General features: G+C 40.3%; 1 protein-coding gene and 1 long non-coding RNA gene across 9 annotated transcripts in view; one reads left to right on the top strand and one right to left on the bottom strand.

The window, feature by feature from the left end:
- Nucleotides 1-13,253, top strand: part of LOC103133626 (pleckstrin homology domain-containing family A member 1-like) — a 15,862-nt gene extending 2,609 nt beyond the window's left edge. The window contains exons 2-14 of one of the 8 annotated variants that reach the window (XR_001661333.1): nucleotides 1,082-1,138; nucleotides 1,244-1,289; nucleotides 3,587-3,684; nucleotides 4,087-4,218; nucleotides 5,310-5,450; nucleotides 5,866-5,934; nucleotides 6,465-6,529; nucleotides 6,654-6,717; nucleotides 6,881-6,970; nucleotides 8,214-8,287; nucleotides 10,550-10,624; nucleotides 11,359-11,571; nucleotides 11,674-11,765. Coding sequence is in view for 2 of the 8 variants with exons in the window: in XM_016668027.1 (XP_016523513.1) it covers nucleotides 1,082-1,138; nucleotides 1,244-1,289; nucleotides 3,587-3,684; nucleotides 4,087-4,218; nucleotides 5,310-5,450; nucleotides 5,866-5,934; nucleotides 6,465-6,529; nucleotides 6,654-6,717; nucleotides 6,881-6,970; nucleotides 11,674-12,042 (1,131 nt within the window). In the remaining 6 variants the exon portion in view is untranslated. Of the gene's footprint in view, nucleotides 1-1,081; nucleotides 1,139-1,243; nucleotides 1,290-3,586; nucleotides 3,685-4,086; nucleotides 4,219-5,309; nucleotides 5,451-5,865; nucleotides 5,935-6,464; nucleotides 6,530-6,653; nucleotides 6,718-6,880; nucleotides 6,971-8,213; nucleotides 8,288-10,549; nucleotides 11,572-11,673 lie in introns of all 8 variants that reach the window. The other 7 variants (XR_001661335.1, XR_001661332.1, XR_001661334.1 and 4 more) reach the window with 7 other exon arrangements.
- LOC107835548 (uncharacterized) lies at nucleotides 7,063-8,207 on the bottom strand. Its single transcript, XR_001661337.1, has 2 exons — nucleotides 7,945-8,207; nucleotides 7,063-7,914 (listed from the first exon to the last, which is right to left on the bottom strand). It is a non-coding gene; the product is annotated as an uncharacterized LOC107835548 (long non-coding RNA).
- Nucleotides 13,254-17,251: the final 3,998 nt, after the last annotated feature.

Below are 17,251 nucleotides of genomic sequence, written 5' to 3'. Positions count from 1 at the left end.
ATGTTTGTATAAGGAAGAGGCTCATGAGTTGAAGTTAGAAAAATCGCAGGAGTAGAGCCATTATTACAAGAGTCACATTCAACTCAGTGTTTGGTTCATTGTTGCCTGATGATCCAAACATGTCTTTAATGATTTCACGTGAGTTGTTTTGGTCACACGTTCCAAGGTCTGAATTGCTGTAAAACCACCTGGGGAGACATGACGGCCTGCAGAGACGGTGTTAGAAAGATGGAATCTGATCTGAGGCCAAGTTTTATTTACTGTTGTCTTTTATGTTTAATATAAATAACTTCTTCCACTTCTCTCTCAAACAACCTGTCCTCCCTGTCCAAAATGTGCACCTTGCTGTCTTCAAGCGAGAGTTCCTTGTCTTTGAGGTGTAAATTACCTGCTGGTTCTTGATCCAATGCGATTGATCTTCTGCGTTCTGGTCCATCCAGACGTGCAGTTTAGGTTCTCCAATGTAGAGGTTGTAGAAGTCGGTCTTGTCTCTTACCGCTGCTTCTCATTTAGTAGGTGTTTCCTGACTTTGACTGTGATTTTGGCCGATAACAAGGTTTTTTTTTTTGTCTGAAAAGTCACTAAATATATCAGTAAAGTTGCTAAGTTGGCACAGATGGGTGGCTATTGTTAACCACGCACATGCAGATGTGACCTGGCGGACAGGTCTGACAGTCAGCCCTCTCTAACGGCAGATCAAAAGGGGACAGCGGCTGATTTTCAGACCTTTGCGGGAGTAGATGCCATCGGCATTGGCCGATTGTCGTTTCTTTGCAGAACACCCATATTTGCCCCATAAAATAACCAAAATAATAATGTCTTGTGTTTTGCAAGACATGTACAAAAACTAGATCTTGATTTCTAAAGATTTACCTCTTAAAAATGCTTAAAGGTCTACCAAAAACAAGGATTGGGAGTTGTCAGTAACTCCCGATCCGATTGGTTTAGAGATTATGTGATCCTGCATCGACATTTGCAGTCAGATTGTGACATCACTTAGATCAACATTAGTCTTGTGTCTTTGTACTTTTTATTAAAGCATGTTAATGCAAATATTCCTCTTTTTGCTTTCCTTCTGTAGAACCTGCCCATCGGTGCAGACTGTGTTGGTTCACTCAAGCTCACCTACATCTCTAAGGTAAAGGAAAATATAGCATCAGCAACTTTCTTTACACTGATACAGTTTCACGAATACAGTTTAGTTAAATATGAAGGTGAAACCTTGTACTTAATCCATCTTTAGGTCAGTGATGCCACCAAGCAGAGGCCCAAAGCAGAGTTTTGCTTTGGTAAGTACGCAACCAAACATCGTCATCTTCCTATTTAGCTTTGGTTTGTTTTGTTGACTCGTCTTGTTGACAGCATCTTGATCAACAATTTTGATCTAAAGTTTTATACTGTGCAGAGTTCCTGTTGGAAGCAAGTCTTTTTCTTTTGTTTTTGTTTACAATAGCATTTTAAAATATTCTTTGTAATCCTACATATGCAGTACAAGACTGTTGTTCTGTTGTTTTGTGTCTGAGGCTTTACTGGAGGTAATCAGAGCTCCATCAATGATGGTTTTTAAGATAGAGCCAGCATGGTGGACAATGGTGGCTCCAGACACAACTGGTATTGTCTGTCCTCAGGATGTGTAAAGGCAGAGCTGTGTTTGAAACACACGCACACACGCACACACGCGCGCACACACACACACACACACACACACACAATAGAAGCTTAGTCAGTTCAGTGAGAACAAGCAATGATAAATGAACGCTACATGAGAGAGTACTGTTGCTTTTAAAAGTGTAAATGACTTGAATATAATGCTGGATCATGTTAGAATGTAATGTGTTGCTGTTTAATGTATGATTATATATATTTATGCATGACAATATGACTGTATAGTAGAAAAAAATGTCTTAAAGAGTAATTTTTGCTCATATCACTTGCTAAATTAGCTTTTTTTAAAGTCTAAATTAATCTAAACATAAATATTCTCAGCATAGATTTTGTTAGATTACTATTTAATCTTTAAAATATTAATATTTCACCTCTTTTGCCATTGAACTATATTTTATCAGTTTATACTAAAGCAAGAACATTAACTGCTGGTAGAGAGGTTTGACTGAAAGAGCCGCCCACCAGGTCATGTCTGCAAGTTCACAGTTAACGACAGTCACACCACTGGTGCCAACTCAGCAACTCTCCTGCTATATTTAGACACATTATAGACAAAAAAAAGTTTGATATCGACCAAAATTGGCAAAGATACATACTTGTTGATCTTTACTTGACTTCACACACCTTTGAGGACTACATGATCGTGTTGCGTAAATATATCAGTTGCTTCAGATCAGGTTCTTTAGGGGAAAAAAAACTTCCCTTTCTGTTATTGTTGACTCGTCCCTCTCCTTCACTTACTCAATCACGGGAAGTATCGGTGCGACGAATGGCCGACCATGTTGACGTTGCCGCGTGAGCGCACATTGTCCGGCTGCGTGCGCGCCACATGCCTTGTTGAGGTTTCTGCCCGATGCCGGCGTCCTAATTGGGACTTGCTTTGGAGATTGGACAAAGTTATTTTTGAAAGGCCATTTGTGCAGCACATGTTGATAACCACGAGTCCCGCTTCCCCCCCCCGCTCCTCCTTCTGGCAGTTAGTGGTGTTCAGAAAAGTTAGCCGGTGCTCAAACAGCATGTCAACATTGTCAGAAAACCGAGATCAGAGTTCTTTGAAGCCGATTGCCTCACGGATGGGTTTGAAGGATTTGTATGCATGTTGAAGGTTAACAGGTTTTCCCACCAGCGCGCAGCATAGTTTTACAACTGAGTCAGATCCGTCACCTGACTCGGTTACACCTAGATTTGTCATCCTGCTGCTTTACTTTAAAGAGCAAAACACTTACTCAACACTCGGTGTGCCTCAAAGACGAGGTCAACATGTTTGAGAAAGGTTAACACTATAATTTTATTAACCAGAGAGCAGACAGATTTATTTAGAGAGACGTGTCATTCCGCTCTGAGTTGGAGCTCAAAATGCATGATCTTAATTGTGCCACAGAGTTTGCTTTGTGCCTTTTACTGCTGTTAGTTGACAGGTAAATCAGCACAGCTGTAATGTAATTTATCACAGTGACATGGAAAGGAAGCAGAAGATACAAGGAAGCTTTGATTAGCGCAACTTAACGATTCATGGGAAAGAGAAAGGAGTTCATGCAGTCAGCTTCTGACTCAGCTTTCAAAAATGCAAAACATGGAAAAGTTTGTCTCTCACTTTCATTTGAGTCTGAACATATGATGGTATTTATTTGTTGGGTCTTGAATCTTTTTTTTTTTTTTTCTACAAGGAAATCTTGTTGGCTGTGTGGGAAACTCCCTCAGCTCAGTTTTGTTTCGTCATCACAGTCACCGGTGGCAGCTGCTCCGTTCTGACACTCATTGTTGTGCAAGAACGGCAAAGTTTTGGATTAACACTTCATCTTTGCCTTTTTAGTTTATATTTTGTTGTAGTAGTAGTAATGAACTCCATGCCGGAGGCGTTGGGACCCAAGTTAATTTCACCCTTCCCTTTTGTTCCCACTCCTGTTTTATGATCTGTTAGTCATCAACGCTGGGATGAGGAAGTTCTTCCTTCAGGCCAATGATCAACAGGACCTTGTCGACTGGGTCAACGCTCTCAATAAAGCCACCAAGATCACTGTGAGTCACTCAAGCACACAAAACATTCGCCTTTTTCTTTTCTTCTTAATTTTTTTTATTTTTTGACAACATAAATCAGTCCTCTCTGGCTCATATTTGATCTTTTTCTCTGAACTGATTAAGAAACTCTGTCAAGGAATTAGAAGTGAGTCGAAACATGACTAACAGGATGCTGTATTGTTTTCCTGAGTTCTGGGATAAAGGACTGCTTCCATTGTTCTCCGTAAAATGCTAGCCTGACAAAGAGGAAATGGATATAAAATATGTTACACTACAGGCAGATTTTGCATATGCAAATTGATGTTTTCTCCATTTAAAGTATTGAGAAATGTAGTGGAGTTTTAACCTGCAGCTAATGGCTACAATCCGCCCGTCTGTGCATCGTTTATGTTTTTTGTTAAGGTGCCAAAGTCGTCAGAAAGCCAGCAGAATTCAGAAAACCAGAAAATTTTGCCAGACGTCGTCGGGCCCAAGAAGCAGGTTTCCTACAGGACGGACATAATCGGTGGAGTTCCCATCATAACCCAAACCCAGGTGAACATCAGGCCCACCAAACAACCTGTCACTCAACGCTTAAAAGGATAACTGTTCTCAGAGTTTCACGGGAAACAAGAGAATAACAATTATATGTTTCTAGATATTTAAACTTGGCCAAAGCACACATCAGATGTCTCCTGAATCTTCTCCATTGATAATGAAAGTGTTGCAATCAAAAGACTTTGTGTGCGAGTGGCCGTGAATGCATCTCTTAAAAGACCGATGTGATTCTGAAATTCATGTTACGTTGTTTTTGGAGGGGCTCTGTGCTTCTAAAACACTTCTTTTCTTTTCTTTCCTTTTCTTTTTTCTTTTCTTTTATCCTTTTTGTTTCATTTCTTTCCTTTTTTCTTTTCTCTTTTTATTCTTTCCTCTTCCAAATGCTCTCACTCAGTGAACATGAAGTTTTCTGACTCAAACTGGTCAAGCTGTTTTTTTTCCCCAACTCCAGTGAGAAGCCTTGAAAACTTTTGATTACAATCAGTTCAGATAATAATCTAAACATTCTGTTTCATTTCCCTGAAAATTTTCAAATAGAAAATGAATTTGTTAAACTTCTTTTAAGAGTAACTGCTTAGATAAATAATACTTGTACGTTTTGTTCAAAGGTGCTTTGCAGGAACACAACAATGTAAAATCAACTAACGCAACAAACAATAACTGGTGCATATTGCTGAAAAATAAAATAATTAGTTTTGTTTCACCAGTTTGTGTAAGGGGATCCTGTTTAAGGTGTAAATAAATGCATGACCTTGTCTGTCCTTTAGTTAATAAAAAAAAGTAATATATTTATGGGTAAACAATCATTTCAAATAAAACACACATTGTTTACAGAGAACAGTTTGGACTTTCACAGTGTGAAAACTGTTTTCTTCATCTGTCCTAATTTAGCTCTGTAAAATTATGCTCTTTTAAAACATAAAATAAAAATGCAGTTATTTAGCGTATGTTCAGTATTTTATATTGCATTAAGTATGCGCATATTTTGGTGAAGGACTTTTATCAGTTTCCAAATTTAACCTAATAACGACCGTGTTTGCATTGCAAAGTTTAAACTTTACATGTCAATAAGATGTTTTCCCTCCCAGCACGAAGGCGGTGACGGCGCGAACCGATCAGAGCGCGAGGCGCTGCAGCGCTCCCACAGCCAGCTGCCATACTTCCTGGGCAGGCCGGCTCAGGAACAGAGCGTCATCAAGTCAGGCTACTGTGTGAAGCAAGGAGCCGTGGTGAGGCCTTTAGACGGCTTTTTATTTGATTCCATGTTGGCTTTCAGGAAAATCCTTCAGGTCCTTATTTTACATATTTCAGAAATGTCTATTTTCCAAGTTTAGACTAAATATGAGTGAGATGGAGAAACATGCATCAAATTTAAGCCTGAAGACAAAATGAGTATGCAAGCAAATAAGAAGGAGGTTGAACGGAGTACAGAAAAGTTATGATTTGGTTTGGACATGTGGCTTTTTAGAAATATTTAAGTTTAGCACCTAGTTTCTCAAGGAATCGCTCATGTAAGATGCTAACTGTATGCTAATTCTACTGCTTTGCATTTCATTTATACAGGAAATTTTGTTCCAACTACAGCTGCAAATTGACAAGTTTCTCTTTTAATTTTCATGGAAGTAACATCTGTTTTCTTCCCAGATGAGGAACTGGAAGCGTCGCTACTTCCTCCTGGAGGAAAACGCTATGAGCTACTTCAAGTCGGATTTGGTAATTAACTTCCAAGTTAAAATGAAGCTCTTTTTTTTTATTTTATTTTTTTTAACAAAAACGTTTTGTGTTGAGTTGCTTTACCTCAACAGTGGTGGGCGGAGTAACATCACTCTCGGTCCCAAGTTTCAGCTTGTTTTATTCGCAGTCTGAGGAATTCACTGCCTTCACATGTCCTGTCACGTCTCACTAGCTCCAGCCAGTTTTACTCACACACACACACACGCACACACACACACACACACACACACACACACACACAAGCTGTCCTCAAGACAACCTGCACATCCTGTACCCTGTCCTTGTCAGCGTCAGCCCCTATTTGACACGTTTATCTGTGTATTTGCCTATCAACATCCTGAAGGACATACGCACTCTAGCAATCAAGAAAATTACAAGCTTTGAGGGAAGTTTGCCATTTTTCTTGTCAGACAGAAACCAACTTGGATTGATTTTAGTAATTATGCTATTAAAATACCTCCAAATAATAACATTCGTCGTCTGTTGTGGGTGTTTTATGCCGTCTTTAGGAGAAAGAGCCTCTGAGGATGATCCCACTAAAGGAGGTTCATAAGGTCCAGGAGTGCAAACAGAGGTATTCGACATGCCCCGACATTTTCCTCGCCGCGTACAATAAACGTCTTTGTGTTTGATGAAGACAGATTCGTATCGGCTCTAGTTGTCGAATTTGATTTCACTTGTTTCTGGCGTCCCTCTAGTGACATCATGATGAGAGATAATCTCTTTGAAGTCGTCACCACATCGAGGACCTTTTATATCCAGGTGTGTTTTCTGTGATTATAAAATTAGCTTAGCAGCTGTCGCAGGTCAGACTGTGAGGTTCTTGAATTTTGTCACTTTTACCAACTAAGGATTCTACATCCACTCCATAGGATTTCTCCCTCTTATACTTTAATTAATTAATTAATTTTTTTGTCTCCACTAGGCGGACAGCCCGGTGGAGATGCACAGTTGGATAAAGGCCATCTCAGGGGCGATAGTAGCCCAGCGGGGACCTGGGAGGTCGGCTGCCACAGTAAGTACCATTCATTCACTGCAACACACAAGCAGAAGTCGAGAATTACGCTGACATCTAGTGGTAGGAAGAACCGGCTTATGAGGAAACACTACTGTGGACGTTCTTGAGCATGAACTGTTAATTTCTCTGAAGCCAAAACACAACTAACCTGTTTTTTTTTTTTTTTTTCTTGATAAACTTCATTTATGCCGTATGAGGCAGGAGTTTAGAAACTAAAAGCAGATGAGCTCAAAGTAAGTTCTGGTGTGGAAACTTTCACCCTGCCTTCAAATTGTGCCTTGAAGTACTAGTTATAACCTTTAACCTCTTTCATATTCCGTCATGGTTACAACCACAATTTTTATTGTTTTTTTGTTTTTGTTTTTGTTTTTTTGTTGGAGTTTATGGGGATCACAAAGTGTCACTGTGAAGCGAAAGGAAAAACATGCATGATCTGATTTTGTTTTAGCAAATAGAAATCTGAAAAGTGTCAGCAGGTTAGTAACTGGAGAGCTCCAGCTCCAAAGATTTAGAGAAAGATGCAAATGATTTCCACAGTTTTCAGGTGACAACAAAAAACAAACAAGCATTTCCTTCCCCTCATGTTCTACTTCATGTTATTCTGTTCCATTAAGCACCAATAAACTACAACAGAATTTGTGGTTGTAAACAGGAAAAAGTTCCAGGAGTATGAACAGTTTTGCAACACACTTAGTTTAAAAAAAAAAAGGGAGAAAAAGCCAAAAAACGATTGTGTTTAATGAGGTAACTTTGCGGTGTGGTCCTAGAGACTCGTAAATCCTTTTTTTTTTTTTATCACCTCCCCCTCATCACCAATCACAAACCATATCCATATAATTTTACTGGAGTGTCCTCTTAAAATGTGGCGTCTGTTAAGCAGATGACGCATGTCACTAGAGATTTGTATTTTGGATCGTCAGCTGAATGCAAACCGCATAGAACTATCTGTTCTTAAAACGACATTCTTTTACTGTAGTCACAAAAAAGCAGCTAAAGCTGAAAGGTGCCAGCGAAGTAATCAACACCTCTGCGCACCTCCGTTGGTACTTCCTGGTTACACTGGAATCATTCTGTGCTCCACATCTCTGTTTTTTTTCCTCTAGCTGTTGTTCTTTTTTTCTTACTTCTTCCTTTGTCTCTGTCTCTCTCTCTCTCTCTCTCTTTCTCTCTCTCTCCTTCCTGTCGCATCGGGACCCCCAGCCCGTCTGCTCTAATCCTGCTGTGCACTGTGTTGTTGCAGATGCGGCAGGCCAGACGGCTGTCGAACCCCTGTATACAGAGGTATACGTCTCGAATCGGGGAGTGCAGCGGCACGTATGTCAGCTCGTCTAAATCCCCCTTGCAAACTATAAATTCACCTTTCCAGTACTTTTTTTTTTATATATATATATTATTATTATTTCCTTCCCCCCTCTCACTGGCTGGCGCTTTGGTTGTTAGATATTTGCTCTTTTCACACATTGAACGTGAGACATGTTCAGCTGCGGGTTAAGCTTTTTCTTCTATAAAATCTGCAGTAGGTGATTTTTGGTTTCGCATTTTCCTAAGATATGAAAGGGAACAGGGGGAAGAATCTGGCAAGAGCACAAAGGAGCCAAAAGGCCTACATTATGAAAATATTTACTTTTTCTGAAAACATGCATCATCCCTGACGATATTCAGGGTCGATAGTTAAAAGTTTTTCTACTATTGGTGCCGATGCCGAGTTTTAAAACTCAATTTGACCTTTTTGTTGAATTTTTGTTTGTAAAATCGGCCAACTTGTTTGCGGAATGAATTCACAGGAGTAACGGATGAATAAAACAGAAAAGATCATGAAGTTGCAGATCTCATCTTTGGAAAATTTGCAGCTAGGTCTGCATAATTGATATTCTATAACCGAAGAGTCCAGAGTTAATGTTGTGCACGTCTCTGTTTGCGCACAGTATAACTTTAAAACATATTTTGAGAATGTTTTTTAGGATGGCATTGAATGTGTGAAAATGGCTACCATAAGAGCAGCTAAGGTCTAAATGCTTATCTAGTGCTCTTTTTTTTTCCCCTTTTTTAATTTGTATGCTGCTGTGAAAGGATATTTGCTCCCTTTAGAAATATCTTTTTTTTCTTTTGTCACATTTAAATTCGTCAGTTCACAAAGCAAATTTTAATCTCAGACAAAAATAACCTGAATAAATAAATAAAATGTCCAAACCAACTTAAGCCTGTGTTGAAAAAAAAATGTAATTGCGCCTCTTCAGAATGAACCTCATAAACTAACTGTGATTAGTCACACTTTCTGACTCAATTTCACAACCAAACATGATCATTACCAGACCTTTAGAAAATAATTTTCTAACATCATGAAGCTGAAAATCTCAAAAAGCAACATAATTTGTCCTGACATAATGAAAAATTCAAGAGCAGACGAGAAGCACGGGGAGCGGCGGACATTTTTAAGGCTGAATCACAGAGTTGGCAGCGAAGGCGGAGGGGGGGAAACCTAAACCAGTGGTGAACCTTCCGAGGAGTGGTGAGGACATCGGTCAGAGCAGGTCCACTTCTAAATGGCTGCTAGAAGAAAATGACAAAACAAAAGAGTGGTTAGCATTTAGAAGCCGTAACCTTAAAGAGGCATCTCGTTTTAATGTGGTCGAACTGAAACAATTCTGCAAACAAGAGTGGCCCAAAATTTCCCCCACGGCGTTGCAAATACTTGTTGCAACACATAATTAGGTTTGGGAGGAAAAATACTTTTTCCACGTCAGGCCAGGCTGGTTTGGGTCGCGTTTGAAAATCATTTGAAAATTTCTCTTCATATCCGTTTGTTCTGTTTGTCTTTCTCTGGAGTTGGAATTTGTTTATGTGAAAATGTAAATGTGACAAAACAAAAAGAGCAAACTGGAGGAAATCCATATGGAGTCAAATATTTTTTCACACCTCTGTAAGTACATCCTAAATATGGCTGCCATAACTCAGCAAGCCCTTTCACTATGCCCCCCCCTTTCTCTAGATGCTCTTTCATTTACCTCCTTTCTTTGTTTTTCTATTCTTTTGCTTATCTTTCTTACAATAAGTTGTGGATCCTCTGTGGTTTAGTGAATAGAAATGTGTCACTGTTTAAAAGATTGTCCAATATAAATATGTCATATGCTTTTTATGCAACTTGTGAGTGGCATGCAGTCGTTGAATAAGAAAAACAAGAGATCCAAGGCTGATTTAAAAAAAAAAGAACGAAGGTGGAAAAATTGACTCTGTGTTAAATCCAGAACTGTAGGATAATTTTATCAACATTATATTATTGAGGAATCTGAAGCTGTGCAGTTCATACATCTGACAGCTGAAATCTTCACTTTAATGTACCTTTTTTATTTATTTATTTTTTGCTAATTTTTGTCTTCACCTTTTTATACTGACGTTTAAATGTCTGCATATAATATATATAAGTGTACATCTATTTACACGAACCTTGCACAAGCGTAGAGCACAGTGACTGTCTGAACTTTCCCGGCAGCTCGGCTGTAAATACTGTTTCTGTCTTTGTCACTGTTGCTGTCATTCACACCTTCTCTTCCCCTCCGTGCCTTGTTCTCTCTGCAGCCTGCTGCAGCTGTGTACCTGTCTTAGATGTGTGACATCCTGCTTGTCTCTCCTCTTCCCTCCTGTCCGCTGCCTGTATGTTTTTTCCTTCCTCTTTCTTTCGAGACGCGTGTTCACCTGTTGATTCTGTGTACCTGTGTGTGCTGAACGCTTAACGTTTTCACCCGTGGTCGCTAACTTTAATCATCACATCTGCGTGTGCAGAACCGCAGACTTGGGGTTGTTTGCGAATGTTGAGTTGCGTCATGATATTTTAGATTTATAAAATTGTTAAATATTCCTACTAATAAGTTTCGAAAGTTTCAAAAGTGATAATCTTCCTGAAATTCCCCTGAATATTGAGCTCAAATTGCTTTTTTCACATTTTGACTCGATATGACGATTCTTCTGATGAATAGTGCTGGACAATTTGCTGGGACGCCTGTTAAAGATGTGTAAAAACATTTAAAACTCGCATTTTACTGCAACAGCCTTCTCTCACTATGAAAGGTTCACAGAACTTATGATTAATCTACTGCAATAAAAGATGAATGTAAGTCGTTTTACACATCTCTCCCAGGAATAGCAACTTTTCCAGATCAGTAAAGCTCGCAGAGACACAAATCGTCCCACCGCGCTGTTGTGCGAGACGAAGTTCTGTTTTGAAACTCTGGAAACTCTTGGAGTTTCCAGAAGCTCCTGCTGCAGCGCTAATGCTGCCATGTTTGTCTTGCTAACCCTCTGCCAGCTGCTCAGCGGCGACCACTTCTCTGCTTTTCACCGCCTCTGCTGTGTTTTTCTTTCTTCTCCTGCTCCTGTTTATCTTTCAGAGACTGAAAAGTGACTATGAAAAGCTGTGAAATACTAAGCGGCAACCAACCACTGCTTCTTCCAAAGGCTCTTTGTTTTCAATTTCCTTTCGCAACCTAAACCCGCTGACACTCCTCTCTCCCTGCTACCAATACTACCACCACTATCTCCAGTCTTAACTCCACACTCTTCAGCTCCTACAACCTTCCGGCTGCTTCAGACTCCACCTGCCGGTGCTTCATCCAGTCTTTTTAAAATTACTCTACCTTTAGTAGAGACGCGCTTTAGACACTAACGGCAGCCGCCCTCTCTCTCCTTCCCTCTTCTCGCCGCAGGAACACGGCAACCGTCCCTCGTTCTACCGCAGCCCAGCGGCTGCCGCCGTCCCTCGCGCGCCCGTACCTGCCGTGCCACCATGCAACCCCGAGCGGGCCGACGCCGTCGCGTGCGGCGCACGCCCGCAGCCTGGCGTGGGACAGCGAGCACTTCATGAGCCTGCTGCCGCGCCCCGTTCACAGCCACGCGCCAGCACGCCTGTCCCTGCAGGAGACACGCCTCGCAAAGTGACCTCCCAGCCGCCCGCCAGCATCACCGTGGCGTGCTCCGAGGAGTCGCCGTGGAGACGTCGAAGCAGCTTCGAGCCCCAGGCGCCCCAGACCCATCTGGACATTGACGACGCGGATCTGCCAGTGAGCGAGGTCTGACCACCGACTCTGAGCTGGACTTTGAAAGCCTCCGTCGTGTCTTGAGGGACCTCTCCACCGCCGATAAACAGGACACACCGTGAACCCGGGCTTTGGCTTGCTAAACCAAAGCTGTAACACAAACTCATCGTCGGAGCGCTTCCATCGACGCCGCCGACCCGCACTCATCTGACCCAGCGTTCACCCAAACTCCTGGACTCTGGACGGGGTCCGAGCCAAGCTACACGTTTGACTTGTTCTGAATGAAATTCAGCGTCAGAGCTTTATTTTCACACACATAGGCACAGAGATTGTTTTTTTGTTTGTTTTTTTGATAAACTACTTTGTGCCAACTAAATAAGGGAGCTTTGAACAATACAAGCTTTTCCCCTCAGTGTCTGAAAAAGGTTTTTAAACTTTAGAATTGCTTTTTGTTGTTGTTTTTTTGTTTTTTTTTAAATCCACTAATGCTAGACGTCCCGGTTCATTCACACTAAACAAACTGACACTGGATAAAACGGTAAGAAGCCAAATGTATTCTTGCTTGAAAATCTTCCACTGACCTCTTTGTTTTAAAGTGTCTCTTGAGTTTAATCTGCATTTATAGCTGCGTACATCTTAACGTGTAAAGCTGCCTTCACTTGTTCTTTCTCCTGCCTCTAGTCGGTGTTTATAGAACCAAATCAGAGGCTGAATCAGCTTCTTCTTCAGACTACATTTTCGTACGCCTCGCTTTGTGTGCTTTGCTGCGTTTTAAGTGAAAAAGTGTTCAACTCGTGTGCATTTTGAACTAAACGGTAAGAGTCACCCCACACCTCAACCTCACAGAAAACATAAAAACACTGAAATTAGTCACTCGCTTCATTTGCATGCAGATATCTCAACGACTCTTCAGGTGATCTTTGTTTGTGTTTGTTGTTTATTTGCAGACCCGTTTGTTGTTGTCGAGTTGGCAGATTTGTTTTAAATGCTTTTAGATTTGAGTTTTCTTGTATCTGTACCTTCAGTATAATTCTAAGCAGCTACCTGACGGTGTTATTGAAAAAAAACAACAACAAACAACTCACTGTAATCCTACTAGATAATGCACACTCATCTTTATTTTTCTTTTAAGTGCCTGTCTTACTTCAGTTTACTAGACTCAAGCTATTTCACTCCCATTTCAGTCTGGTGTTTGAATTGTTTCTATTTATTAAGTGGATGACTTGAAAGAAATAAACACTGAAAATGTGCTGCGTGGTGAGAGTTGTGCTTGTCTCACTTATGAAAATACAACCAATCTGATCCTTTGCATGACAATTTCTCTCTCTCTTTCTCTCTACGTACAGCTGCTCCCTACTGCCCTCCTGTGGAGAGAATAATCTTTACAGTACTCCACTAAGTCAATCGCTTTATTCCTCATAAAAATGGTTAAAGTTGTTGCAACATTTATCACATTATGCAAAGTGATTTATAAAAAATTGATTAAATAAGCATACATAAAAATATCTAGATCTACATTTTTCTGCAACTACAAACTTAACCACTCCTAAGATCAGATGTCATGTGACAGCTGATCTCTACATTGTGCTGAACATTACTTGTTTCTCAGGGTGTAAAAAGTAAAAGTATTTGTTTGTTTGTTTTTTTATTGAAAACAGCTTTTACCTGAATGTGAATTAAATATTCAATACGTCATAAAATAAAAATCTCTGACAACCATTTACTGTGCTGGGCAAACGTTCTGGCACCCCTGGTAAAGGTGTAAAAAAATATCTTTTTTAAAAGGGTCTTTTTTTGCAGGTTCATAATCTCACACTGACATTTATTTTTATAAAAAAAATCAAACTTCAAGGTCATATTTCTCTATTTAAATTTGTTTTGTAATAAACAAAACTGTGTCATAGTTTTGGCAAGTCGCCTTTTTACCAAGTGCTTTTCACTCTTACTGCACAAACTTTTTGGATGTTTCCTTTTAATTGAGTCCAATCTTTGGCTACTCTACTCCTCTCTGCAAGTAATAGTAATAGTAGTAGTAGTTAGTAGTAGAATATTGCCTATGGCTTCCCAGCCTGCATCTTTGAAATATTTTAGACTTGCTCTATGAAAAAAACAATGTTAATATCTGGATTTTCCCATAATAGTTTATTCTGACTCCACGAATGCTGAGCTGTGAGTTGTTGGGATTCCACTTCATATAGTACTTGACCCCCAACATGGAGCTTATTGAACTCCACATTTTTAAGTTTGTGAGGGCAAAACGTTGCATCACTCTCAAACTAGTTGACACGTAGATGTCGTCGTCATGTGATTGCTATGGAAACGTGGTGACCCCAGGATAGGACTCCTGAGCCCTGGAGAATTATTTTTACCTCCCTAACCATCCTCCTCACTGTGCGATGTGGGAAGATAAATACGGGCCCTTGTTTCGCTTTGTGGCCGGTGACTAAAAGAAACGGGCCTCTGTGTCACGTCATGTTTATAGGCCAAGGCAACAATTCGGCGAGTACCATTTAGAAGTCCCTAAACATGCCGATTACGTCAAGAAAAGAAGCATAACATGTATGAAAAATTACACTGCTTTTCTCAATTCTCAATTTACTAGAGCAACCAATCATTTTTTGCAAGCAGTGACAATCTTACAACAAAATTCGAAACATTTTTAACAACTTTTATTGCCCATAAACATCTGTGAATTCAGATTAAAGGTTGGATTCTTTAATGTTTTCATGGTGATATTACGTTACTTCAGTAACAATATTTGAAGCCATTTTGACTTTTTTCTTTTTTTTTTTGTTTACAACATGCTCGATCCTGTATGGTGTACCCAAAGCCTTGATAATGACCCTGGGAAGTAAAAGAGGAAAACTGGTTTTCATGAGAAAGTAAAATAAACGAAAGCATAAGTATGGAAACACATCCATCACTGCTGTCCACATTCATTCGTTCATTGTCCTTGGTCTATTACCATCAACTTTGAGGTTTGAATGTGGGTTCTTTTCGGGGGGTGAGGATTGAACTGAAGCTGCGCTGTCTCTTTAAGAACCCAACTCTCAGCTGAGACATCAGTCGGGTCGAGTCGAGATCACACAGACCTCAGCCGAGTCCATCCCTGGCTGTGTTGACTGCCCTCGGTTGGAGAATGGGTGTTCCTTATGGATGAGGTTGTTTTCATCTGCAGATTCTCCCACCATTTGTCGCCTATGCATTTGCGCAGAGGAGGGCTTGGCTTCGTCTTTTGAGATGCTGCCAGTTGCATTCAGTTTAATTCATACAATAATCATTAAAATTACAGAGCTCTGTTTTTTTTTTATATGTATATATTTAGAGTTTCCTGCCCCCCTTTCTAATTGCCCTCTTCATAGAGATGCTTGTGTTGCCCTACGCTCTCCACAGGGGGTACCAGCCTCCAGTCTGCTCCATTCCCAAACAGCCTTGTACAAACAAACTCCCCTCAATTTAAACCCACTTGGAGACAATTCAGAGAATCCTGCTCCTCACAATCAATCACGCCGTGTTGAGGCGTTTTAAGACGCTGATTTACAGCGGTGCTGTTTATTGGAGTCTCACTGTTGGCCACAGACATCTAAATCTTACAGAGCTCTGTTGTTCAGTAGGGAGGTTTTTATGGGTTTTTTTTTGTTTTGTTTTACTTAAATTGTGTTATTTCAGCCAATTAAACAAAGAGAGGCACATGAATTCATTTATTAGGAAATCACACAAAGTCGTGGCGCAAATTATTAATGACGGTAATTTGGTATTGTGCTTAAAACATCTAGAAGTTCTCATGAGAACTTAGTGGTTAAATACAAAGAAAGGGATAAACATGCTGCATCAGCCTCCACAAATCCCTTCCATTGCCCCGTTATTTTCCCCTCCTAATAGTTTGGTTTATCCATAAGGTTTTTGTTAATGCCATGTGTGACTAATTAATGAGGAAGCAATAAAACGAAAACAAAATAAATAAAAAATAAATAAATAAACGGCCTGGAAACTGTACCGCAGCATGTGTGGACAGCAAGTAAAGCACACACAGGCTTCGAGCCTTTTTTTATGTTCCATTACTGAGATTTTACTTTTAATTTATTTAAAAGTAGACTACTAACATCCATGCTAGTAAACACACGCACGCCTTAAGCGATTCCACACACTGTGGTGGTCTAACGCAGGCATTTGCAAACTCTCTGCAGGAGAACAAAAGATGAACATGTGGACAGAGAGACAGTAAGGCCTCATCTGTCAGGATTTAAAGATTGAGACGTTCATTTTACATCAGTTCCAGTGGAGCCTCTCTTTTATCTTGGCAACAATTTATTAATAATGTATGTTTATCTTGTGTTTTGTCTACTTTAACAACATCAGCTACTTGCACCCCTTACGCTGCTATATGTGAGAGTGTATCATATACTACTAAAATTAAAACTCACATTTCTAAATTTCAAATAAAGAAAATACTTTTTTTCTATTCTGTTGCATATGTTTTGCCATCCCCAAAATTAGATGGTGGAGAGGGGGAGGAGGGATTGTCACTGCTGGGTTAAAAAAAAAAATAAAAAAAAAGATTTTCACTTCAGTCTAACTTCCAGAGCAATCTATGTGTGATTGATATTTTATTTTTAATGTTGATGAATTGCTCAGCTCCAGCCTCCAGATGTCACTCCCTTAGCATGACACTGCCATCATCATGCTTCACAGCAGAGGTGGGAGGTTGCCTTGGATCTCACCTCCACAATTTCTGATTTCATCAGATCAGAAAAGTTGTTCCTCTGATCTTTTTGGCCAGTGTAGTGGGTAGGCAAAAAAAATGCAAGTGCCTGCATCTCTCTCTCTCTCTCTCTCTCTCTCTCCCTCTGTGTGTGTGTGTGTCATGTTTTTTCCCACTCTCTCTCTCTTGCCATCTTGTCCTCGGGCTTTTTCTGGAGCACCCACACTCTGCTTTCCCTTTCAGTGCGCCCCGTGAACGCACCACTTTCCATGCCTTTTCCCACTGACTGGAAAGTTGCGTGTGTGATGCGGTGCCAGTAAAAACGTGCGCAGAGATTGGCTGCGCAGAGCTTCTGTTAAATGCCTCTCCAGCTGCAATGACTCCCCCCCTCAGCACAGAGCTCTCCCATCCTATAGCCCTGCAAAGCCGGGATCGAACTTTTCTTTCTCTATGAACTTCGTGCTTCACTTTTAAAACTTCTTTCTCTCCCTCTAACTCTCTCCCTTTTTTCTTTTTTTATATTTTTATATATATATATATATATAT

This window comes from Poecilia formosa, unplaced genomic scaffold, assembly GCF_000485575.1.
Source record: "Poecilia formosa unplaced genomic scaffold, Poecilia_formosa-5.1.2 Scaffold12, whole genome shotgun sequence".
Classification (NCBI taxonomy): Eukaryota; Metazoa; Chordata; class Actinopteri; order Cyprinodontiformes; family Poeciliidae; genus Poecilia; species Poecilia formosa.
This window is presented reverse-complemented; position numbering and strand designations above follow the sequence as displayed.